Raw genomic sequence first — 27,291 nt, forward strand, 5'->3', positions numbered from 1 at the left:
ACTGATTGAACAGAGAATTCAATTCACTTTTATTCATATAGATCCAGTTCACAAAACATGCCATCTAGAAGCACTTTACAAAGTCTAATTCCATAAAATCCTCCAGATTGTTCAGAAAGTTTACTTTCTAAGGAAACCCAGCAGGTTGCATCAAGTCTCTCCAAGCAGCATTCACTCCTCCTGAAAGAGCGTAGAGCCACAGTGGACAGTCGTCTGCATTGCTGATGGCTTTGCAGCAATTCCTCATATCAGAAAGCACCAGGATTAACTAAACCTGGCTTTTAGCCTGGTCTGGAGCAGGCTAACTGCACAGAAGAAACCATGGTAACTTATGTGCTGCGACTTACTGAGGCCTAATTCAGCCAGGATATCTGGAAAATTCCAGATATCCTGGCTGAATTAGGATATCTAGGATATCCTGGCTAATCCTCTATCTTGTTTTTTGTGAAACAGCAATTAGATGAGTGTCTTTCAGGAAACGTTCCTATACCACAGCAAAACAAGATAAATTATTTTAGTTCTTTGAAACACATTTGTTCACAGGGAGATCATTTGTTCAGCCGGTTTTAGCTCAGCTTCATACAGTGACAACAGATGCAGCTTAAAGGCTTTAACAGAATAACACAATTAAAATGATATATGATGCATTTGAATTTTTCAAAATGTTCTAAATATTTAATGATAATTGATTCTTGATTAGCACTTTATAGTTATAAACCATGCAATGCTTGTGTATGTATCAGGGTCAGTCTTTTTTAAATGCTCCAATATTGTGTTTTATTTACAAGAAAGTAAAAGGCAGATAAATCTCAAAGACACTGAACTATACACATTTAAAAAATGCTGATATTAATTACTTACTGTTATGAAAGAAATCCGTAACTCCATATACTTAATTAGTTTTTTATGATTTAGGTTTAGTATCACCAGGTTCACGACACAGTCACTAAATGTATTTATTAATCTGTAGCTCAACAGGTGGAGAGCAGAGAGATGGAGGACCTGCAGGAAGTGTCCTGGTGTCAGGAGTCAAACCCTGAACAACTGAATTAAGGCCTACAGCCTCCATGGCAGACCTGCTCTGTAACTGAACTACCAATGTTACATCAAACTTTTATGAAGATTAGAGTCTAAGATAATAATTCTTTGAAAAATAAACAAACATGAGATTTTTTGCCTCATTTTTACTGTTTTTATATAAAGCTAACGTATGTATCACTAAGTTTACACAGGAGTGAATCATTACATCTGTTTGCATGTTTTTTCTATATGTTTAAGGAATAGCATGACAGGATCAAAAGGTTTTAACTTTCCTCTCTTTTCTGCTTCTCTTCTAACTTCTTCTAAGAATCTTTTCTTTGTGTCTTCCTCTTTTTTCTGGTACTTCTCCTCCAGTTCTCTGAGCTTCTTTTCATGCTTTTCTCTTAGATTTTTTTCAATCATTTTAAAGTTGTCAGATTCTTTTTTAAGTTTATCTATTCTCATATCCTCCCTCAGCTGTCTCTGTTTATCTTCCTGTCGTCTCTTTTCCCACCACTCTTGTTGTTCCTTCTCCATCAGCTTCTGTTTCTGTTCAAGTTCTCGTCTCTTTATCTCCAGTGATTTGTCAGGAACTTTATCTGTTAATTGTGACATCATCATTGTTTTCTCCAAAGCTACCATCTCTTCCATCAACTCTATTTTTTTCCTTTGTTCTTCTATGGCCCTCTGTCTCTCTTCTTCCTCTTTAAATTCCTGCTCTTTTGTTCCCTGCTCAATTGCTCTTGATATTTTTTCCTCCTTTTCCTGCAGAATTTTTTTCTGATGCTCAATTTCTTCTTTCTCTTTTTCAAGTCTTCTTTGTATGGCTTCTCTTTCCGCTTTGTGTTTTTTTTCGATTTCTTCCATTCTCTTCTTAATTTCTTCTTCTCTGTCTTTTAGAATATTCTCCATTTTGTTCTGTATTACAGCTTCAGCCTTCTGCAGCATCTCATTGGTGAAACACTTGCCTCCATTCACTTTCACCATGGTGTCGATCTTTCCGATCAGCTCTCTCACCTGAGCACGGTTTTCTATGTCACCATTTTTAAACACATGGTACCTTCCTCCACAGTTAGCAATCAGCTGCTTGAAAGAATCATCACTTTCATTTTTGATGTACTCTTCGACAGCTTGGCCATCTCGCTCCAATGAATCTCCTCCAGTTAACAGAACAATGGTGAACTTTTCTGAATTCTCCCCAAAGATGTTCTTAATTATGCCTAAGGTCTCCTTCTCCTCTGGTGTGAATCTGCCGATCCGTATTACCAGCAGGAAGACATGTGGTCCTGGAGCCACATAGTTGATACACCCCAGCAACTCCTCCTGAATCTCTGCAGGACTCAGACTGTTGTCAAAAATGCCAGGTGTATCAACCACAAAAACAGAACGACCGTCTATTTCAGTCTTCTCCTTTGCACATTGCTTAGTGACAGATTTTTGACTTGATTTGGCTTCAAACGTTTTTCTTCCCAGGATGGTGTTTGCTGATGAGCTCTTTCCACTGCCAGTCTTCCCAATCAGAACAATTCTGATATCGTTTGGATTCTCCTTGTAACCTGTGGGGAAAGATATATGAAATTAAGAGTAAGAGTAACAAAGATGACCAAAATTTAAATATATGCTCTAAATGTCAAGTTGTTTTATCTTTGCCTAAATTCCATTATGCACCTAACAAAAGGCTGGACAGCGTTAATTTAGTCTTTATTTTTATTGTTTGGTTGATTCGTTATTGGTTTATGACCTTAAACACTAACATTACATACCTTTAATATATTTTTTTGTTTCAGCAAACAAATGTAATCATCCTAATAAAAGTTATCACATACTTAAATTAACCTGAGTTATTGTATCCATATTATTTTAAATTCATCTCAATGTAACTTTTTTGCACATGATCTTATAGAGTAAATATATATGTGTAAAATTACATACATATTCCACTTGATAATATATAAATACTACAGTTGCTTTTGCACTGAATGCTAACAAGGTAAATGAAGCAAGTGATTTACGTGTTATCCCATGTAAATGTACTGTCAGGAGCGAATTAGCGATGGGAATGACACATTTTATGGAACACAAACGGCATAAACTGGGCAAGTAGAGTGAAGTGAAATTGTGATGGCATGGTGGATGCACAACTACAGCGAAATTAAATACGCTCGAGTTCAAGAATTCCAAACCTTTCTGTCAATTTGCATCATGTAAACCAATTAGGCACTGGATCTGGTTGTGACGTAGGGTGAAGGTAACACATTGGAAAGCAAGTTTTTTTCATTAAAAACTGAACATAAATTTCTATTGAGTGCTGATTGATTTACTGTTCGAGGATAGATTGTTAGATGCTCTGCATCTGGGATAGAGAGCCAGTAGTTGATGTTCAGGAGAGAGATCCATTCCACAATGCAGGACAGCAGGTCCTTATACTGGGTCCTGGACAGACAGAAGTATTTCTGGAAATGACTGTCGTCCAGAAGCAGCTACAGATGGTGGTACTAACCAAACCGGGCTGTGTCTCTGGAGGATCTGTTGAACCCAGGGATAATGGTACGATGCCGTTGTTCGGCTTTATACATTACACGCAGCACCACAAATGGCTCGGTAAAATCAAGGTCCACCTTTGAGCATCTGGGGTTCTGATCTCCCTGGTGTCTGGTTTGACGCTCTGGAGAGCGAGTCTTTGTCTCCTCACAACCACTACTGAGCATTTCTTTCAAGAATAAACCTTAAATATACAAGCACACCCTAACAAACATCCTACAGGGGCTTGGATCCAGATGCTTCCAGATAAAATACAGAAAAAAAAAACCTATTAGCTTTGGCTGTCACTAAGAACATCTTATATCAAATAATACTACGTATTTTTCATTGATGTCATCAAAGCGTTGGTTGTTTGTACGTGATTCTTTTTTGGTTGGCTTCGCTGTTATTTTTTTAAATCTCTCTGCAGGTGTAGAAGCAGACCCTGATGATGTTATCTTTTACTATATTTTTTTCTCTAAACTATTTTTGTCATATTTTGACCTGTGGATCAGACAATCAAAAGCACTTATCCAACAATCATGGTACACTTTTGCTTTGGACTGTTTTCTAGACTCTTCCACCTCTCATCAAGCCCAGTTTGTCTCCAATCATCTCTCCATGCCTGATCACTTCCACCTGTTGCTCATAATTAAGCTGTCTCAATCCACCAGCCTACTTAAACCAGCCTACTTAATTAAAGGTATATGCAACCGGGGTTGATTTTCCAGCAAGGCTCCCCCCAGACAGCGAAAGTAAAAGTGCACTCTCATAAAAATGCTGAGCTGTTCTGGTTTCTCAGTCAAGCCAGGCGTGGTTGTTTTGAGCTTAGCAGACAGGCGAACGCAACGAAAAGTGGAAAAAACGGCAGTACAAACAATGACTAACACAGTGAAAGTATGAACATCAGGTTTTTTTGGGTTTTTTTACCCAACATCAGGGTTTCCCGCAGCGCTATCTTGGCGAGGCAGCCGCCTCGCCAAACTCACGCTACCGCCTCGCCAACATAAAAAATAAATAAATAAATAAATAAAAATTATAATAATAATAATAGTAATAATATTAATAATAAAAAACTCGGTATGCTTGCATGTTTATTTGACGTTAACACACGGTTCTTTGTTGTTGCTTTCGCACGTGCATATAGTGAATGGCAGGGCAAAAACACATGTATGGAGGACCAAGTCTTCCATATCTAAAAATAAATACAGAAATAAATAAATGCTCAATAAATAAATAAGCATACAATTAATTGCCACCAAATTAATAAATGTAGGTAGAAATTAAATTATACAGTGAGACATAAATGTATATATCTCTTTTAATTAGCTTATTTGTTTATTTGCCTTTGTAATAATTACCTTATTTATTTATTGTGCGTTATAATCTTCAACTTTATTTATTAATTACTTATATTTTTTAAGTATTTATTTATGTGCATGTTATAATATTTTTGTCTGTTTTATTCTTCCTTTGTATTTTTTTACCCTATATATTACTGTGATGCTATTTATTTCTGCCTGTCCTTTTTACATTTCTGCCTGTCCTTTTTACATTTCTGTATGCATTTCTGCCTCATTATGCAAATGAGGAGGGGCTGTGTCTTAAGGGCTCAACTTCTTCCCATTGGTTGGTTAGCATTTTACTGCGTCGGTCAAATCTACATGGCTTTTCCCCGCACTAAAGCTTAAGTAATGTCAAACTCAGCAGTCAGACGTTCAGTGTCAGACCTCTTAAGGAAAGCTGCTAATAGACTGGAAGAATTAGAACGCTGTACGTTTGGGATCTGAATGTTTTTTTTATGGTTTCAGATTCGGCTTTTCCAGATCAGTAACTCATCGGCGGATGATTTATTCTACAAAACAGACACCTCTCCGCAACCACAGCAAGGCAGACATTGAGCTACAACCATAGTTTCCTCAAAACGAGTCTCCCATCGCGCTGGGTGAATTACATTGGACCCTATGCAGAGCTCGCTTGATAAGAAAATACTGTCGTTGATTATAAAAGGCACAATATGAATTATCAGATTCACATCCAGGCAATAAAAAGCACTACAGATTATCATTATTCTATCCATGTTGGTCTAATTTGTGAAGGAGGCGGAGTTTCATCAAGCCGATCCAACATTTCCCCCTCAGCTGCAACACTTGGGGTTCATGCTGCGTCTTTACGCATGATCCAGCACCGCAGTGAAGTTGGTTTGAATTTGGATATTGGACATTACAGCTCCGCGCAGTCAGCGGGATCTAGCTCATGGTTAATCCGGTTGAGGGACTCCGATTTCGGCCAGCGTCTCTCAGCTGCTCCCTCCTCCCACACGCGGTGGTGCAGTTAGAGACCGTCAAAAAACTTTATAACCAAGCACTCTTGAGAAATAAAAACCAATAAATGTATTATCTTGTGACCAGCTAAGATAAACTAATATAAATTGATGTCAATAGATAAAATCTGTAAGGCACATTTGTTTTTATTCATTTTTAAGCTATTTTCAATTTTCAAGACAAAAATTGGGACTTTTCCTTACAGATGTTTTTTAGTGGCTTGATTTTATATTAGTTTTGTCATAGGTGGTCACAAGATACGGAATTTATTGACTTTTGTTTCTCAAGAGTGCTTGGTTCAAATGTTTTTTGACGGTCCCTAAATGCACCACCGCGTGTGGGAGGAGGGAGCAGCTGAGAGACGCTGGCCGAAATCGGAGTCCCTCAACCGGATCAACCATGAGCTAGATCCCGTTGACTCCGTGGAGTCAACGGGATCTCTGCATAGCTCTGCATAGGGTCCAATGTAATTCACCCAGCGCGATGGGAGACTCGTTTTGAGGAAACTATGGTTGTAGCTCAATGTCTGCCTTGCTGTGGTTGCGGAGAGGTGTCTGTTTTGTAGAAGAAATCATCCGCCGATGAGTTACTGATCTGGAAAAACCGAATCTGAAACCACCGAAAAACATTCAGATCCCAAATGTACAGCGTTCTAATTCTTCCAGTCTATTAGCAGCTTTCCTTAAGAGGTCTGACACTGAACGTCTGACTGCTGAGTTTGACATTACTTAAGCTTTAGTGCGGGGAAAAGCCATGTAGATTTGACCGACGCAGTAAAATGCTAACCAACCAATGGGAAGAAGTTAAGCACTTAAGACACACCCCTCCTCATTTGCATAATGAGGCAGAAATGCATACAGAAATGTAAAAAGGACAGGCAGAAATGTAAAAAGGACAGGCAGAAATAAATAGCATCACAGTAATATATAGGGTAAAAAAATACAAAGGAAGAATAAAACAGACAAAAATATTATAACATGCACATAAATAAATACTTAAAAAAATATAAGTAATTAATAAATAAAGTTGAAGATTATAACGCACAATAAATAAATAAGGTAATTATTACAAAGGCAAATAAAGAAATAAGCTAATTAAAAGAGATATATACATTTATGTCTCACTGTATAATTTAATTTCTACCTACATTTATTAATTTGGTGGCAATTAATTGTATGCTTATTTATTTATTGAGCATTTATTTATTTCTGTATTTATTTTTAGATATGGAAGACTTGGTCCTCCATACACATGGAGTTCTCGCCGTAAAGCAAGACCGACTCTCGCGGTCTTGCACGAGACTTCTGAGCCTGTGTGTGCGGGCCGAGGGCTCTTGCAATTGCAAGTACGGTATTTCCCCCACAGACCACCAGGGAGGCCGAGAAAACCTTTGTTCGACCTAAAATGACTCATTTAATCATCCAAAACGGTATGGAACACATTAATTAACTGAAAAATGTTGCATAGCATGCCTTTAAACGTCTTCCTTCTACCTCTTTCCTTTCTTCCTCCTTCCCTTGTCGCCTTCCTCACTGTCTCCTTCGCCTCACGCCTGCCTCGCTCTTCGTGGCCAGCCAGCTTCTCCGAGAACTCTTGCTGCTAAGCTGCCGGATCCCTGCGACCCCAGCGCTCACTCGCCTGTCCAGGAGGCTTCCTGGCTCCCTTAGCCTACCCGGCTCCGCAGCACAGCACCCACACTACTCCTGCTCCATCCCGTCCGCCTGCTCCTGAGTCATCATCTACCTACTCCAGTCCGGTATAGCTCTCTGGTTTTTATCCTCCACAACCCACCATCTCTCAATAAAACTCTTAAACATGGCTCTGTGTGTGCCTGAATTCGGGTTTACTTGTTCAGTTCATACAATATGATGTCACCTGGGTCTATGTATATCTATTTCTACAGGGACTTGAACTTTCCAGCTTCAGCCTCTCAATCACATCTATGGCGAATCTAAGGTTTGTGACATAGAATTGTAATGCCAACTCAGACGTGACGGAACTGCATTAATTTGGGATGTGACAGACTGCATTTTCCATGATGCAATGTGGTCAAGATGGCCACCAACTCCCATCATGCAACGCGGCCCAAAATGGCCACCGACCATAGCAACGAGATAACGTTACTATGGAAAGAGATAAAACTCGATCACACACAAAGATCTTTCTTCTTCTTGGCATTCAGCCAGCTAGGGAAGGCACGCAGCTGCTACTCCAAACTCCCCCCCCCACGCCACGTGCTTGAGTTTCTCGCTGGACCGAGATTTTTCGAAGCAAACTTTATTCCCTGCTTTGCTGACACAGGAGGTCAACTTAAAAGGTACTTTTAATTCCCTCTGATCAAAGACAGGGAGCCGCCTTATCTCCCAGTGATCGAAAGAGGACTACGCTTTTGCTGGGCCAAGCAAAGCATCTGGAAGCCCAGACAGAGAGAGAAAAAGGGACTTTCTCCTCCCATTCCCGTTGCGGCGCGCACCTGCGGTCGTCAAGAGCTCCAGGACACTCGCGGACCCCGGAGCTGGGACTTCACTCCTGAATCACCTCAAAGTAACGGGGTTCCCCCTTTTATTTCTTTTTCACCTTATGGTGATAAAGCTGTGCCTGGGCAGGTGTTAGGAGGTTAGGTTAATGCTTTTTACTCCAAGACGGAGTTGGGTTTATTTTACTGAATATTTTCCTTGTATGTGCATGCATTTGTGAAGGCGATTTTGGCTGTGTTTGATTTTGTGGTTAGTAAAGACCCCGCTGCGGGTCCTTCTGTAACTCTTTTTCCAACTTCTTCTATCATTTTCCCTCTCTCTGTTCTATCTTTCCTGTCCTTATCAGTAGTTTTGATCGCTTTGTGTGAAACTTGGTTCGCGGTTTTTCTTTAAACTCATCCGTTAGCCACACCCTCTCGAAGCGAGGGATTACCCCATCAGCGTAAGCGTGGTTACGTCATTAGGACCTCCCCTCACGCATCACGCAAGGGTGCAGACCATACGTCATCATAGTCGCCATCTTGGGAGAGTGTCACCGAGCTAAGTTATAACTAGCTGTTGTCAGAGCCTTGCTGGGTCCGTCCGGATTCCCGAAGCAGGTTCCTGCCTCTCAATGCTGCGAATGTGAGGTTTAATCAACTGTGAGTTGAACTAAGATTTGCTAACTCTCATTTTAATCCATTTTTGACTATTATATCTACATATATATTTTGCATGTTTAGTTTTAGTAGTGAGTAAGATTCCCAAGGTTGTTGAATCAGAGAATTACTATAACAGGGAATTGCTTTTGGTTCAATAAAAACAACAACTGCAGAATAGAAAATGTTTTGTGTTCAATCCAATTCACAGTTGCATGGTTATTCAGAATTCAGAGCTACCTCCTTCTGGAAGTTAACATCTGATATTAACACAGAGACATTATCATTGGATGGGTGATAAGGAATAAGTATTTAAACTCTAATTGCAGTTATGTTGGGGTTCTCACAGTCTGCCGGATAAACCTCTTCGGTTAAAATCCAACCAGATCTTTTATTCCAGCATAAATTAGTTCATAACAGCTAATTAACTAATGCATTAGTAGTTTATATCATTACAAGCTTCTAGCCTAACATCACCACCATTTGAACTATATTTTGTTATAGCAGAATTCTGAGTAGAATGACCTATTACTTAAATTATAATACCAAATTATAATTAATAATAATAATAATAATAATAATAATAATAAGCTGGGTGCAATTTGCTGGGGGGATGGGTTGTGATGTCCCCCCCTCTGGTCATTCATGTTTTATCCCTGGGGGGATACATTCCTCCCCCTCTGATCTGAATAAGTAATATTATCAGGGGTTAAAGTTCTCCGTCGCTGTGAGGGACTTTCGTCATTTGGAAAATGAGCGCAAAATGTTCCGTGTAGACTTTTTATTCAAGATTTTAAACAGAAGCTGCGCTCAATCAATGAAATCTGGCAGAGCTAGAACATTAGCCAATCAGAAGGAGAGTAGGGCGGGTCTTTGCAGAGTGGAAATCTACCAGTGTGAGGTTTATCGTGTGCAATCATTTTAACTTTTGGAAGAACATCTCAAACTGACCACAGATGCATGAATGAAAATAGCGGTAGTCAAAGGTTTTCTTTGGATTTATGTAAACCAGCAGGTCAGAAAGTTCAGTGCATAAAACAGCTGACAACAACTTCCCTCGGTAAGTGTGTCTGTCGCTGTTATGTTTTGTTTAAAACTGAAAGAGTAACGCTCTGGCTTATTTAGCTAATTTAGCATGACGTGTTTTTTTTTTTAAGAAGAAGGAGGGTTGGAATGTGAAACGATGTCCCGGTTTGACTGGGTCTGATTCGGAAAAAGTTAAAAAAAAAATCATAAATATTATTCCACCTGCGCTTTTCTGTAACAAAGAAGGCCGTGGAGGGGCTGTTGACCATCTCCAGCAGTCAATGAGCGAGAGGTGGGGACACAGAGTATATAGGATTGATTTATATTGAATGTTACAGTAGAGTTAATGTACAGGTGTGAAGAAGATGATGTAATGATGCAAGCTGCTGTCTTTTGAATTAGCTGCAGTTTATGGAGGGTTTTGAAATTGTAAAGTGGAAAGGTGAGTGGACTGTGGACCAGTTTGGCAAAAGTGCGAAGTAAGAACATGCTTGAAGCTGCAAATATGAAAGTTAACCAGGTGATGTTATGGATGTGGAAAGTGAAGGAGATTATGCAGAGGGCTGTCCAGGATGGCGACAAGGCTCCGAAGCTGGAAGGTGGAGAGATACAAGAATTGTCAATGGAACTACCAGTCTTGGTTAAAGTGGACTTTGCACAATAAGCAAATAAGGTCACCAAGGTGGCATGGCCCCGGGAATATATGGGCTGACTAGAAATATTTTCAGTCAAATTAATTATTTTTGCTTTAACCCCTGAATATTGTGGATATGAAGCTGAAGGCGCAAGTTCAATCGAAGAAACTCATCGCCTGCCTCCATTCAATCAGAGTCCGATACGCCTCTGATGTGAGCCAATCAGCTACGAACCGCACCTCCATGAAGCCAATCAGCATCCCGCGCTCATCTTAAAAGCAACTTCAAATCCACGTCTCAGCCTGCTAACCAGCAAGCGCAAACGGATTGCATGTCGGATTTCGAATCAGATGTCCGATTCAACCCACCCCCAACCCCTTCTCCACCATCATAGCTGAGTTCATCTAGCTTCCAAGACGTTCCTCCATCCTCAACCCATCAGAGTGTTTTCTCCCTTCAGTCTTCATCACTCCCTATCACCTCGTTATTGGTCCGGCAGAAGACCACCATGTTGGGCCCGGTTCTGCCAGAGGTTTCTTCCCAAAGGGGAGTTTTTCCTCTCCACAGTCGCTTCAAGCTTGCTCATCATGGACAGTTCATGCAAACCTGTGTTTATCAAGTTGGACATCTATCTTAAACAGATCACCATATGGACTGAACAAACTTCTTCTATCTCCACTCCACCACCAGTTTCAGACCTGGGGGGAACATCCCTGTTCTCATACATCTACTTATGCATATTAAAGTATAATTCAGCATTAATGTTCCTGCCGAGGTCTGAGCGCCAAAGACTTAAAATATTGTATCAATAAAATCCTTCTAATTGCCATTTCTTTCTCTGTGAGTTTTTCAGATTGAATTATATTAATACATGTCTTGTGTCCTTCACATTTGTAAATTAATTTTTTTGTTTGTTTTTAAAGAGTATTATTCCGTTTTCTGCTCAAAGGGGTTAAAGTGAACTAATACCCACTCCCGAGTCCCGACAGTAGATGGCGCAAGTTTAAAAACAATAGTTTAACCTACTGGATCTAACTAGGTACCTGAAAGAGCACCTGCTAGCTAACCATTATTAATAAAACTTTTATTCATTTATAAAACTTTTGAAATGATCCCCTCCTCTGTTTTTTTTTTGCAAATCGCACACTGATAATAAGCATATTCAAACGGCTTCTGGCATAACAGAATGTACATGGAGCTGGCACCAGAGAGAAAAAGTTGACAATTTTTAACCAGCTTGAAAGATTAAAGGCAAATGTTGTCTTATTGCAAGAGATTCATGGATCAGCTACAAATGTGTTTTCCACCTGCTATAACTCTAGACAGAGGAGTATCCATTTTAATCCACAAAATCGTTAGTTTTACAATATTTGACAAAAGTATACATCCTGAAGGTAGATTCTTAATAATTTAAATATGTATTAACCTACAGTTATGTATTGTCAGTATATATGGCTCAAATGGCTCAAAATATCAGCAAAATTAGAAACATTCTGTCCAGGAGTGATGCTGAAAAACTGGTCCATGCATTTGTTACTTCAAGGCTGGACTATTGTAATTCTTTACTATCAGGAAGTCCACAAAATGCAGTTCAAAGTCTTCAGCTGATCCAAAATACCCTGAGCTACCTCTATAGTTATGCTGCTATAGGCTTAGGCTGCTGGAGGACATCAGGGTCTATTTCTCTCACTCAGTTCACTGTGTTCTCCTACTGCTCTCCAATCTGCATTGTTTGTTGTTATTTCAGCTTTTAACTTTTTGTTCTCTGTCTTTTTTCTCTTCATAGAAGGAACACCTGGTCTGGCGTTCTGTTAGCTGTGACATCATCCAGGGAAGACAGATCACCTGCTATTACCATCTAATGTACAGGGGTTGGACAATGAAACTGAAACACCTCTCATTTTAGTGTGGGAGGTTTCATGGCTAAATTGGACCAGCCTGGTGGCCAATCTTCATTAATTCCACATTGAACCAATAAGAGCAGAGTGTAAAGGTCCAATTAGCAGGGTAAGAGCACAGTTTTGCTCAAAATATTGCAATGCACACAACATTATAGGTGACATATCAGAGTTCAAAAGAGGACAAATTGTTGGTGCACGTCTTGCTGGCGCATCTGTGACCAAGACAGCAAGTCTTTGTGATGTATCAAGAGCCACGGTATCCAGGGTAATGTCAGCATACCACCAAGAAGGACGAACCACATCCAACAGGATTAACTGTGGACGCAACAGGAAGCTGTCTGAAAGGGATGTTCGGGTGCTGACCCAGATTGTATCCAAAAAACAAAACCACGGCTGTCCAAATCACGGCAGAATTAAATATGCACCTCAACTCTCCTGTTTCCACCAAAACTGTCCATCGGGAGCTCCACAGGGTCAATATACACAGCCGGGCTGCTAAAGCCAAACCTTTGGTCACTCGTGCCAATGCCAAACGTCGGTTTAAATGGTGCAAGGAGCACAATCTTGGGCTGTGGACAATGTGAAACATGTATTGTTCTCTGATGAGTCCACCTTTACTGTTTTCCCCACATCCGGGAGAGTTACGGTGTGGAGAAGCCCCAAAGAAGCGTAGCACCCAGACTGTTGCATGCCCAGAGCGAAGCATGGGGGTGGATCAGTGATGGTTTGGGCTGCCATATCATGGCATTCCCTTGGCCCCATACTTGTGCTAGATGGGCGCGTCACTGCCAAGGACTACCGAACCATTCTGGAGGACCATGTGCATCCAATGGTTCAAACATTGTATCCTGAAGGAGGTGCAGTGTATCTGGATGACAATTCACCAATACACACATCAAGACTGGTGACAGATTGGTTTGATGAACATGAAGGTGAAGCTGAACATCTCCCATGGCCTGCACAGTCACCAGATCTAAATATTATTGAACAGATTACTGGATCAATGTGTGCTTCTGTGCTTTTATGTCTGTCTTGTTGTGTCTCTGCTCTGTCTTCTCTAACCCCCAGTCGGTTGAGGCAGATGACCGTAAACATGTTTAAATAATTATGCTTCTATGCTATGAATCTAGATACAGAAGCAACAGAACAGTACACATAAAACTTTTAAAGGCTAAGACAAACACAGTGACAGTGTGGGCAATATTAAGAATAAAACTAATTGGAAATTTGTTCCATGGAAAGACAGTGGATGATTGCATGCTACTCTTATAATAAAATTTATGCAGGGCATTAGTGTCCATGCTTAGAAACTGCATGTGACGTATCAGAAGTTACATTACAACACAATAGGAGTTTTTCTGTATTATTGGTATGGCACTAAAAGGACCATAGTTATCAGATTAAGTGTTACTTTGAATGTATGCAGATGGAGGTGATTAAACTAATACCACACTTGTGCTACACAAGCACATTAAAACCAGGTTGAAGTGTTTTATGATATTTCACGAACACTTTGCTGAGTTTTTAAGTTTGTCGTTTGGGCCGATGAAACAATAGTCACAGATGTAGGAATCTTACCTCCCGGTGTTGGCCTGAAGAAATTCCGGAATTTGCCTCTTCCTCTTTCTTCAGTCTCCCTGACAGGCTCACGGACAGGTGGCTGCACCTTCTGAGAGACTACAGGACATAAAAGAAGCTTTAGGGGGCACTGCTACGCGCTTTTTGTTGAGTGCTCATTCATATCATACAAACTATGTACATTTCATCACGGGACAACTTATGAACTTCATTTCTAAAAACAAACAAGAGTTGTATTTAGTGTAGTGTATCTCATGCTATATTATACTGTAAATGCTGCTTAATGGTTGTGGAAAAACGTTGAAAACTGATACTTAACTGCTGTATACAGCAGTGAAACTTCACAAGTTATACGTAGAGATGGTATGTAATTGCAAATTCAAATCCAATTGATTTATAAAATCAGCAAGTTTAAACAATGTGCTTTACAAAAATAAGATAAATAAAAGAGACGAAACCAAGACATAAAACAGATACTAAAACAGGATGAGAGTAGACTATGTTGTATCCTACACTCTACTTTCAGTGATAATTATTATTATTTTTTTTAAATGTGCAATTGTGGCAATATTTCATATTAAAACAGAGACCCATTCATACACAAGGCCTGAGAATGAGGGAGTTGGAGACAGGTAGTGAAGGGGGATGATCTTGGGTGTTACAGAAGAGGGGCCACAGAGGTGACCATCCTTCTTGCTGTGACGTTTTCTCCACAGGAGCATTGGCCGTGTCACACCACGGTGGGTTGATGACTGGTGGGCTATGTTTTGTAGGGCTGGCTACTAGCTAGATCCTAGTGGGGATGCTCCCTCTTGGTCTCCCCTGAGGATATAAACTGTGCCCTCCCTTCCTTGATCTGTCTGGGACCTCGCCATGCACCATGATGGTGGACTCAGAAGAAGTCTCCTCCATAATGTGGGGCAGACTACGGTCTAACAAAGAAGAAAACCTTAAACTTCATTGTCAGCTTTAGTACTGTGAGCCTAGACCCAACAATATATGCATGCAGTCGTAACATTCGCATTTGTTTGGAAGGCTTAAATATTTTTAGGTGTCTACATCGTTATTTCCTTTTCTCCATGTGTACTTAGTCCGTTATTTACTGTCCTTCATCCTCTAGATTCCTGCTTCAGTACAATTGTAATATATCAGTTTACCATGCACCTGGTTCTCCTTATGCTAGAACTCCTCCAACCCAGTCTCACTGAAAAATTTGTAATATCCACATTGGTCCACAAGGAGACACAAAGTATCACAATTTGACTCTTCAATAGGGCCTAACACCAAATTACACCTAATAATTTATAATATAATTTATCACCATAGTCAGTGCTCCAAAACTCTTACCTCCCCACTTTGACATAAAGGGTTTCCAGCGGCTGACTGGTTCTTGTTTCCTGTTCTCCATAGCAGAAGCCTGGACTGGTTGCTGCAGCTGAGAGGCTATATATAGGACAATGAAAGTGTGATAAGCAGTTTTCAGATCACAATAATATCCTCAGTATTGCAGAAATGCCCTGTAGATGGCAGCAATGCTGTTTCTTCCCATTCACAAATAGATACATTTGCTAACAGTGTGACTTCCTCATTGCGTTCTGCATTAGATAATGTAGCTCCCTTGAAAAAGAAGGTGATAATTCACAGGAAACTGGCTCCTTGGTTTAATTCAGAGCTGCGTTCCTTGAAGCACAATGTTAGGAAATTGGAGAGAAAATGGCACTCTACACACCAAGAGGAATCCTAGTTAATCTGGAAGAACAGTCTATTGTTGTATAACAAGACCCTTCGCAGAGTTAGAGCAGCATATTTTTCATCATTAATTGAAGAGAATAAAAATAATCCAAGATTTCTCTTTAGTACAATTGCCAAACTTACTCAGAGCTGCAGCTCTGTGGATCCATCCATTCCCTTAGCTCTTAGTAGTAATGATTTTATGGGATTCTTCATAAATAAAATTGATGCCATTAAAAATAAAATAATTGGCATCCTCCCAAACATGATTACCTCATCCCCAGTAAGTAAGGCAGCATTGGAGGAATCTTTAGAACCTGCGCTGTGTCTGAACTGTTTAGAAGCAGTAGAGCTTTCTGAGCTATCTAAAATCTTAGCTTCATCTAAACCTTCTACCTGTATGTTAGACCCAATCCCAACCAAGTTGTTTAAGGAGGTATTCCCTTTGATCAGTGGTCTTATTTTAGACATGATTAATCTATCCTTAGTAAATGGATATGTACCACAGGTTTTTAAAGTAGCTGTTATTAAACCTTTACTTAAGAAACCTTCTCTTGATCAAGATGAGCTAGTAAACTACAGAACTATATCTAATCTTCTTTTCTTATCTAAAATTCTTGAGAAAGTAGTTGCTAATCAACTTTGTGAACATTTACAAAGCAATTACCTACTTGAGGAGTTTCAGTCAGGCTTCAGAGCTCATCATAGCACTGAAACGGCTCTGGTGAAGGTCACTAATGATATTCTCATGGCCTCAGATAATGGACTTGTGTCTGTACTTGTCCTGTTAGATCTTAGTGCTGCATTTGATACAGTTGATCACAATATTCTCCTACAAAGACTTGAACATACTGTAGGGATTAAGGGGAAAGCATTAGGCTGGTTTAAATCTTATCTGTCGGACAGATTCCAGTTTGTTCATGTTAATAATAAATCCTCCTCAAACTCTAGGGTCACCTGTGGAGTACCACAGGGTTCAGTCCTTGGACCAATTCTCTTTACTATATATATGCTTCCGATCGGAAAAATTATCAGACAGCATGGGATTAATTTCCACTGTTATGCTGATGACACTCAGCTATATTTATCCATAAATCCTGATGAATCCAATCAATTACTTAGACTGCAGTCATGTCTTGATGACATCAAAAGCTGGATGACTTTAAATTTCCTGCATCTAAATTCTGACAAGACCGAAGTTGTAATCTTTGGGCCAGTGTCCTCAAAAAATAAACTTCTTAACCAATCACTTAATCTGGATGGCATTATCTTGGCCTCTGGTAATAAAGTAAAAAACCTTGGTGTTGTTTTTGACCAAGACATGTCATTTAAATCCCATATTAAACAGGTTTCCAGAGTTTCCTTTTTTCACCTCCGGAATATTGCCAAAATTAGAAACATTCTGTCCAGGAGTGATGCTGAAAAAATAGTCCATGCATTTGTTACTTCAAGGCTGGACTATTGTAATTCTTTACTATCAGGAAGTCCACAAAATGCAGTTCAAAGCCTTCAGCTGATCCAAAATGCTGCAGCAAGAGTTCTGATGAAAATCAGCAAGCGGGATCATATTTCTCCAATTTTAGCTTCCCTTCATTGGCTTCCTGTTAAATCAAGAATAGAATTTAAAATTCTTCTTCTAACGTATAAAGCCCTTAATAATCAAGCTCCATCATATATCAGAGCTCTGATTACCCCGTATGTTCCTAACAGAGCACTTCGCTCTCAGACTGCAGGTCTGCTGGTGGTTCCTAGAGTCTCTAAAAGTAGAATGGGAGGCAGATCCTTTAGCTATCAGGCTCCTCTCCTGTGGAACCAACTTCCAGTTTTGGTCCGTGAAGCAGACACCCTGTCTACTTTTAAGACTAATCTTAAAACCTTCCTTTTTGACAATGCTTATAACTAGAGTGGCTCATGTTACTCTAAGCTACCTTTATAGTTTTGCTGCTATAGGCTTAGGCTACTGGAGGACATCAGGGCCTATTTTTCTCACTCTACTGATTTTTACTGATCTCCAGTCTACTGTTCTCCAGTTTTGCATTGCATTACATTGAAATGACTGTTGTCATTTCAGCTTTTAACTTTTTGTTCTCTCTCTTTTTTCTTCATAGTAGGTACACTTAGTCTGACGTTCTGTTAACTGTGACATCATCCAGAGAAGACGGCTCACCCGCTACTACCATCTAATGTAGAACAGATTACTAGATCAATGTGTGCTTCTGTGCTTTTTGTCTGTCTTGTTGTGTCTCTGCTCTGTCTTCTGTAACCCCCAGTCGGTCGAGGCAGATGACCGTTCATACTGAGCCCGGTTCTGCTAGAGGTTTTTCCTTCCCGCTAACGGGTGTTTTTTCTTTCCACTGTCGCTTCATGCTTGCTCAGTATGAGGGATTGCAGCAAAGCCATGTACAATGCAGACGACTCTCCCTGTGGCTCTACGTTTCCCCAGGAGTGAATGCTGCTTGTCGGGACTTTGATGCAATCAACTGGTTTTCTTATATAGGAAAATTTTTGACCAATCTGTATAATCTGACCCAATCTGTATAATATGATTGAACTTAACCTTGTAAAGTGCCTTGAGATGACATGTTTCATGAATTGGCGCTATATAAATAAAATTGAATTGAATTGAATTCATCTGTACATTCACTTGGAACTGATTGAACGGACAATGGAGAGTCGTTAGGCTAATCGTTAGCTCGGTTCCCAGAGGAAATGTGGTCAGATGCATGGAGGTGTGCGTCACGTGCGCGTCATCATCTGAAGAGCAACGCCCCTTGCCGCTTTGGTAGGACAAACAGGTAGAGAGCGCCCGTAGCCACCAGCCATTATACGCGCAACAGAAACAGCGATATGACCTACTTTGCAGCCGTTAAACTTTCCCAAGACGATGTCCCAGGCGCAAGGTTTACTGGTCGAACTGTCAAAGAACACACCAACCTTCAGCTCAAACCATGGCTTGAGTGTCGAGGGCTTAAAAAGACCGGAAAACGGGCCGAGTTGATCGACGGGTAAGTCGTTGTTTTTTCCCTGCTCTGCGTTTATGGCGTCGTCGACCGTTTTTTTTTCTGTTTGTAATCACCGTCCAGGAATCGATATATGTTGCCAATAGGTAGCTACAAAACAACTGTTTACATCTCAGAATCTTTCCCTTAAGAAATTCATGGCGAATTGTTTGTTTAATGTTTGTCTTAATTGAAATGTTTTTGAGTAGGCTATCATGGTAGCAGGCACTTCATTATTAACTTGTCGGCCTCCTATCATGCCTATCTGTCATCTGAACTGACGACAAAACACACAATCATGGTCAACTTAGGGACCTAAGCCAATATCGCGAGACAGAATAGACACGTAGACATGACAAAAGTGTAACAAAGGATGGCTCGTTTCGTCGTGAGCTGTTCGACGTATGATCAGATTTAAGCTTCAATAAAACACCAAAAAACTCTTACCTGTTCACTACTTGATGTCGCTGGTATTGGGTCAGGATGTTCTTCGGTTGGGCCCTTTCCTCCAACAAAATGCTTGCTACATATGTACATGAATTTAGTAACTTTTTCCGGGATGAACTGTTGTCTAGGCCAACCGCACCGGTGTACCCAACGCACACATTTCTCCTTGGCTGTCTTTAATTTCGGGAAATTAACGAAGAAAACATCCTTCATATGCGGCCGATCAGCGTACTTCGAGTCGCTGTTGCACGTTCCATAGCAACAATGTTTAAAAACCATGGTCTTAGACTTAGTAAAACCAAGGGTAGCACACAGCTCTTTTACAGCGAAACAGCTGAGGACACATCAAGCTTGCCCTACCGCGTACCACGTGATATGACGTCTCGTGACGTCACGTTCTAAAAATAGCTTGCTCGCGGTACGCCATTGGGGGGAAACAATTTTCGTAAACAAGTCCAGTTGTTTTGTTTTTTAAACTTTTTTGGAATTGGGGGGCAATTTAACAGGAGTCAAACATATTGCTGTGTTGTATGTTTCAGAAACTTGTGAAATTCTCCTCTGTTTAAAGTTGTTGTCTTTTCACTCTACGTAAATGGCTTGGAACTCCACAGTACTCCAAACATTTTGATGGGAAGCGAAACGACTCCAGCCTACGAATAGAAGTCCCAGCTGTTTTTTTTTTTTTTTTACCTTTTTTTGGATTGATCATGAACTGGATGACTGAGAATCTTTACCAGCACTAGGGTTGGGGAACAATGTGGACAAATCATCCTGGTATGCATGGCCGCTGACAATGGTCACTAATAAGTTTCTCCCAGTGAAAAAAAGAAAATGGCTGATATTCCCAGTACTTTATATAGGAAATACAACATTTTAAATCTGCATTTGCATGTGTTTTAATTACATTGCATGATGATTTCATAATCTTTGATTAGATCTTTTGTCAATTAATTTCGCCAAAGATTTCCGTGCCTCTTAAGAGAATTTACATTTTCTGCCTTTGTTAAGGTGATTGTGATGGTGACTACGATTTCTATGTCACTGATTTGTGCTGACATTTCCCGTGGTTGCTTTCACATGTATTTTCAATATATTTATAGCTAGAAGTAAGCACAATAATTTCATAATCTCTGTTCAGGAAATGTAAACGATATTTCAAATATTAGTTTTGCCAGAGATTTCAGTGTCTTTAGTATAAAGACAGAATGTTGTGTTTTTTGTTGCCATTACCTGGATGACTGAGAATTTGCACAGGTATGTTCTACCATTGTTAGGCCTGTTGCTATGGACACTGCTGGTGCTATAGCAGGGCTGTGTTCCATTTAGTCTGTGATGTGCTCTGATATTTTGTTTAGTAGTTCCCCGAACCCCCACCCTAACTTTTTTGTTACAGCTGTTGCGTTGGACAGTGTTTTATTTTTCTTCAAGACTTTTAATGAAAATTTTAAGAAATACATACAACAGTCTGTTCATAAGTCACCAAGAAAATTAACCAACTCACAATCATAACACAAAGTGCCAGGGTGTACGTAAATCAGTATTTATACATAGGGGCTTTTCAAGGAGATGCATTTTCCTTCTTGCACTATTATTCAAGATGTTGCAAGTAAATCAGGGGTGCTAATAAACAAAAATATGATGTCTGGAAAGTGAGTAAATGAGTTACATAATTTTTGAAAAGAATATGAGTCACATTACTTTATCAGTGATATTCAGAATCAAGGGGTCTGTTTTCTTTATAGTAATGTCAAGTCATGTAAACCAAACATGACATTATCACACATTCCTTCATAGGACAATCTTACCATTACACAATCTAAAATGTTAGCTTAATCTAAACATTCAACTTGTGTGTTAGACCCAATCCTAAACAAACTATTTAGGGAAGTATTCCCTTTGATCAAAGCCCATATTATAGATATGATTAATCTATAATTTGTGGTTTTCCAACCTAAACATGCACATCTTAATCCTGACCAATCACAGCACAGTAGTCGGAGACCCCATGAACAATAAGTTCTACCCAGATGTCATGTTGAGAACAAGCCGGGAGATCTTCATCTAGTAGTCTTTGGGATTCTTTAACAAAAATGTGTTGGTCGTTGGTTCACACGTTTTTTCTCATTTTTTTCTATTTTTCGTGGTGTCAGACCAACTGATTTTTTTAGTCTAAGACTGAAAAGACAGATATTGACTTGATAGTAGTACTTTGGTGATGATTTCCCTTAATATGGTGTGCCAGAGAAATTTCTAAATTTAAAGGTAACAACAGTGACATGGAATAATCTTAGTTTTACTCCAACAATGCTGGGTGACAATATGAATTCCCATATTACACTAAAGAAATCCTAATTTATCGATTGAAAAGAAAAAAAAGATTCCACATGTTGCAAGTATTTTACAGTCCATCTAGCAGCAGATACAAGTGGCTCACAAGTTAATCTGAACGGACTCAGTGTTTTACTCAGACTTTTAGTGCAGCCTCCTCGTGAGGAGACTTATCATATTTCACATCCCTCACATACATTTAATACATATACCATATGTTAGATAGATCTTAAGGCAGAAACTAGAGATTTTTTTCTAACCAATTTATTCTCTGTGTTTTTATTGGGTTACCACACAGCCACCTATTTTTTTTAACAAATATATGTAGGGGACACTATTTGTCACAAGTTAATCTACGTTTGATTGTTCCCTGGTTTTTATTTTATTTACCATTGTCAAATGCATTCCTAAACAGTTGCTTGTGTTACAGATTATGAGATTACATAGACTGGACTGAGAAAGTTACCATGGAGAGCATGGTTATAGAAAGCAGATACTGTCTAGTTCTGTTAAAACTATACAACCTTGCAAACTTCTTTATTTCTACTGATATTCTTACATGTGAACTGAACAGGATACAGTGTGTTGCAAGTTGATCTTGTGATCAGCGGCATGAGAGATGAGCAGCAGTGTTCCCAAAGCAAGATGCTTGCCACTGAACGCTGCTTGGGAATCATCAGAGATTTGAAACTGACCCCCAGATTCAGCATCCTCCTTGACCTCTCTGTTCTGTTCACGTATGTGCACGTCCGATCAATGGAGCAACTACACTGTTATTTTAATTAACGAAAACGGTTCCACATTCTCTGTGACTTCTCTGAACATCACCGTCAGCGGACCCGCTCTCTGTCGTCACCATCAAAATATGGAATAAATCAAATTTTCTGCACAATTTAGCCCTAGTTGGGTCAAGCTCCACAGGAAACAAAAGAGAACATCAACAACCTCCAGTTTCTCAAATTTAAATGGTGTCAATGGAGCTTGTTAACCACAAATTAAATAAATATTTTAATATTCACAAAAAAATATTAAAATATCAGACACAAACCACTGTCTTTGCACCATATGGAAGCAGATTTTCAACATTTAATTTCAAATGACGCATTCCTTTCCAAATAGATTTCCAAGGGTTGGACAATGAAACTGAAACATCTGGTTTTAGACCACAATAATTTATTAGTATGGTGTAGGGCCTCCTTTTGCGGCGAATACAGCGTCAATTCGTCTTGGGAATGACATACAAGTCCTGCACAGTGGTCAGAGGGATTTTAAGCCATTCTTCTTGCAGGATAGTGGCCAGGTCACGACGTGATGCGGGTGAAGGAAAATGTTTCCTGACTCGCTCCTCCAAAACACCCCAAAGTGGCTCAATAATATTTAGATCTGGTGACTGTGCAGGCCATGGGAGATGTTCAACTTAACTTTCATGTTCATCAAACCAATCTTTCACCTGTCTTGCTGTGTGTATTGGTGCAATGTCATCCTGATACACGGCACCTACTTCAGGATACAATGTTTGAACCATTGGATGCACATGGTCCTCCAGAATGGTTCGGTAGTCCTTGGCAGTGACGCGCCCATCTAGCACAAGTATGGGGCCAAGGGAATGCCATGATATGGCAGCCCAAACCATCACTGATCCACCCCCATGCTTCACTCTGGACATGCAACAGCCTGGGTGGTACGCTTCTTTGGGGCTTCTCAACACCGTAACTCTCCCGGATGTGGGGAAAACAGTAAAGGTGGACTCATCAGAGAACAATACATGTTTACAATTGTCCACAGCCCAAGATTTGCGCTCCTTGCACCATTGAAACCGACGTTTGGCATTGGCACGAGTGACCAAAGGTTTGGCTTTAGCAGCCCGGCCGTGGATATTGACCCTGTGGAGCTCCCCACAGACAGTTTTTGTGGAAACAGGAGAGTTGAGGTGCACATTTAATTCTGCCGTGATTTGGGGAGCTGTGGTTTTATGTTTTTTGGATACAATCCGGGTTAACACCCGAACATCCCTTTCAGACAGCTTCCTTCTGCGTCCACAGTTAATCCTGTTGGATGTGGTTCGTCCTTCTTGGTGATATGCTGACATTACCCTGGATACCATGGCTCTTGATACATCACAAAGACTTGCTGTCTTGGTCACAGACAATTTGTCCTCTTTTGGACTCTGGTATGTCACCCATAATGTTGTGTGCATTGCAATAATTTGAGCAAAACTGTGCTCTTACCCTGCTAATTGGACCTTCACACTCTGTTCTTATTGGTTCAATGTGCAATTAATGAAGATTGGCCACCAGGCTGGTCCAATTTAGCCATGAAACCTCCCACACTAAAATGAGAGGTGTTTCAGTTTCATTGTCCAACCCCTGTACATTCAGCCTGTAATGACAATGATCACAATGCTCTCCTCGGGCTCCAAGAAACTTTGGAACGGAGCTAGACGGAGTAACCTTTGATGTAATAGGCTTTGCTTTTCACTGACTCAGTCACTAACTCAGTAAGGCAGTCTGGAACTGAGCGGACACGTACAGGAGCAGAGGATGTGGAGTTACGGGGTTATTCTTTCTCAGAGGCAACAGTGGCAACAAATTATTATTAACCACATTATCTGATCATGGCATCAGCTAATCTAAGTTTAAATCCTCCAGCAAAACAAATTCATTATTATTTAGGCCAGATAAATATTTATGCAAATATGGGAGTCCATCACAGCCAGCTAAAGGAGGTCGATAGCACCCCAAAACTGTGAGGTACTGACCTACAGTGTATTCAAGACTCAAGATTGAGAGGTTAAATACTTTTAGAATGGACAATGAGGATAGCAGGGTGACATGAAGTTTGCTTTTTACGTAAATGGTAGCACGGCCACCTATTCTTGGGTGGTCAAAATGAACAACATTACAACCTAAAAACTAGAATACAGAGAGAGTTGCTGGAATACAGCCAGGAGCAGCAAGCTTCCGTCAAAGACAATAACAAATCACTGAGGGGGGAAGTCAGGAAGCTCCCTGAGGGGAAGTTTCAGCTGTCTGGTCAAGATAAGAAGATGAGAGAATTTATTCTGGACATTCAGTTATGAAATAATAGAGATAACCTCATCTTTGCTGGCATCCCAGAGCAGCGAGAGAGGGAATGATCTGTGAGTTCCCCCAGGAGAAGCTGAAAATCCAGGCGAAACAGGTAAAGCACATCAACTTCCATCACTTTCACTGGCTCAGAAGTAAGAAGCCCGATAAAACCGGACCTTGGCTGATTGTTGCTAAATTCGAGCATTACAAGCAAAAAGAGCAGGTCAGAAGTCCGGGCAGAGAGCTGAGAGGAACGGATTTCAGCGTCAATGACCGGTTTCCAAAGGGATTCCTTAGATCGTAGGGGAGTTTTATTCCCAATTAGGAAGAAACACATTGCAGAGGCTGTCAGAGCTACTGTGGCTGTAGATAAGCTTTATATTAATGGCCAGTTGTTCAGGGTCCAGAAGATTACTCCGTGGCTTTATAAGCTGTACAACAGGTGAATTTAAAGCATGTGACACTTGTTAAAAGAAAATAGAACATAACGCAGTATGGTTATTAATCACGGCTGGGTTGTAATTATTTTTTTTCACTCTTTCTCAATCTCTGCACTTTGTTCATTTTCTATCCTCCTTTATCTTATTCATCAGCTTCTTTCCTGTGGATCAGACAATCACAAGCACTTTATATGACATCACCTGGGTCTATGTATATCTATTTATTCTATAGGGACATGCACTTTCCTTACCTGACTCCGCCAGATAGATTTGCTCCGCATATCCATCTGGAAACCTTCCGTTGAAGTAATTTTGGGAAGGGGCGAAAATACTGGTTAGCTGATTGGCCTATGTAGGTGATAGACGGGCCAAATAAACCAATCAGATCAAGCATATGACGTACTCGTCAACATGCTTCGTCGTCGCTCGTAACAGAGCGACAAAAACACAACCAAAAGCCAAGCTACTCTTGGTGCTGCAGGTAAAGGCTCGTTAGCCCAGCAAAGAAATACTCTGTAATTCCGATAAAACTTGCTCGATAGCCACGCTAACGCTAGTTTCATCGGCTGAAGCCGCCATGTTCTTTAGACTGAACTGTCGCGCTTCTCGTTGCGTCACAGCTCAACCCGCTTCAAACCAACGCTGATTGGACGTTCGTTTGGTGAACGGCTCCAAGTTTTCTTTAACGGAAAGTAGCCAGACTGATCTGCGAGTGAAACCTTGAAAGCTCGCGAGATCAGGATGGTCTCACGAGGCTAGCACTTTCCAGCTTCAGCCTCTCACTCATACCTATGGTGCATCTAAGGCTTTTGACATGGAATGTGCATGGAGCTGACACCAGAGGGAAAAGTTGAAGATTTTTAACCATCTTAAAATATTAAAAGCAGATATCTAATTGCAAGAAACTCATAAATCAGCTACAACTGTAAACGATCTTAACTCATCTGAGTTCTTTGCTGCCTGCCATAACTCTAGACAAAGAGGGGTAGCAATTTTAATCCACAAAAACGTTAGTCTTACAATATTAGACAAAATTATAGATCCGGAAGGTAGATTCATAATAATAAACTTGTCTATTCATAAACAAAAGTTATGTATTGTCAGTATATATGGCCCAAATGTTAATGACCCCTCATTCTTCCGCAAACTTTTGATTGCATTTTCAAAAACACCTGGATTTGTTTTTTGAAAAGAGGGGGCGTTTGGTCCTGGTTTGCGGTCGGCTCTCGGGTCCTGCCGCCTGTCCCTGGCCTCTTGGGTTATGGTGATGAGGCTGCCGGGCCTGACCCCCTGTGGCTCGGTCAGGGCCCCCGCCCTGGCCGAGCCCATGGCCCATGGCCGGATCCACTCCGCCGTAGCTGGCTGCCGGCGGAGTCCACAGACTCGTCCCCGCAACTCCCCGGAACTTCGGCATTGTGGCTGTTGGCGGGTTTCCTTGGGGCCGTCTCTCCTCTTCCCTTGAGTGGGGGAGGCACGTTTCCTGTGTTGGCCCCTCTTGGGCACCTTTACTCTTGGGGTCCCTTTGGGCATCTGAGGTTTTTGTTCCCCTGGCATCTGCCTCGGTGCTCTGGGGGTCTTTGGCTCTTCACAACCACTATTGAGCATTCTTCTCATGGATAAAACTTACATACACAAGTGCACTCTCACAAACACATACAGGTGCTTGAATCCGGGTACTTACAGATTCACTTCTATACAAAAAACTCCTATTATTATCTTCAGCTTTCACTTTATACATATTGTATTGATTAATACTGTATATTCTTTAGTGATGGTATCAAGGCCTTGGTTAATTGTATCTGTAATACTCTATCTGCTGGTTGTGCTGTTCCTTTTACATCTGTCTTTGCAGGTTAAGAAGCACACTGAGGATCTATCGTTCTCTCCCTTTTCTCTCTTATTTTTCTTTCACCTTTTCTCCTTTTTTCTCTCTTCTCTACTACCTTCTTGTTTCAGCGTCCATATAAAATGACATTTTCCCTGCATTAATAAAGCTTCTTGCACGTAATTCTTACTGCTACATTGCCAGACAGAACACTATTAGGAAAAAAAAAAGAATGAGGAGTCTTACCTTCCAACTTTGGCATGTAGGTTCTCTGGCTGCTGCTTGGTTCTAACTTTGGGGTCTCCTTGGCAGCAATCTGGACTGGTGGAGGCCG

The 27,291-nt window shown here is 40.5% G+C and overlaps 1 protein-coding gene across 1 annotated transcript; it reads right to left on the bottom strand.

Moving 5' to 3' along the window:
* Positions 1-219: 219 nt before the first annotated feature.
* Positions 220-27,250, bottom strand: LOC105923761 (GTPase IMAP family member 9-like). Its single transcript, XM_036144776.1, has 4 exons — positions 27,204-27,250; positions 15,467-15,562; positions 14,120-14,218; positions 220-2,576 (listed from the first exon to the last, which is right to left on the bottom strand). Exons 1-4 carry the CDS (start codon positions 27,217-27,219, stop codon positions 1,243-1,245), a joined length of 1,545 nt encoding a protein of 514 aa, XP_036000669.1. The 5' UTR covers positions 27,220-27,250; the 3' UTR covers positions 220-1,242.
* Between the last annotated feature and the right edge of the window lie 41 nt (positions 27,251-27,291).

Source organism: Fundulus heteroclitus, chromosome 12 (assembly GCF_011125445.2).
Source record: "Fundulus heteroclitus isolate FHET01 chromosome 12, MU-UCD_Fhet_4.1, whole genome shotgun sequence".
Taxonomy (NCBI): domain Eukaryota; kingdom Metazoa; phylum Chordata; class Actinopteri; order Cyprinodontiformes; family Fundulidae; genus Fundulus; species Fundulus heteroclitus.

What these genes read in the sequence shown, in the direction of transcription:
- LOC105923761 (XM_036144776.1), bottom strand. An exon ending in CTTTATGTCAAAGTGGGGAG is followed by an intron (nt 14,219 to 15,466) that starts GTAAGAGTTTTG and finishes TATGTCCTGTAG; the next exon opens with TCTCTCAGAAGGTGCAGCCA. An exon ending in CTTCAGGCCAACACCGGGAG is followed by an intron (nt 2,577 to 14,119) that starts GTAAGATTCCTA and finishes CTTTCCCCACAG; the next exon opens with GTTACAAGGAGAATCCAAAC.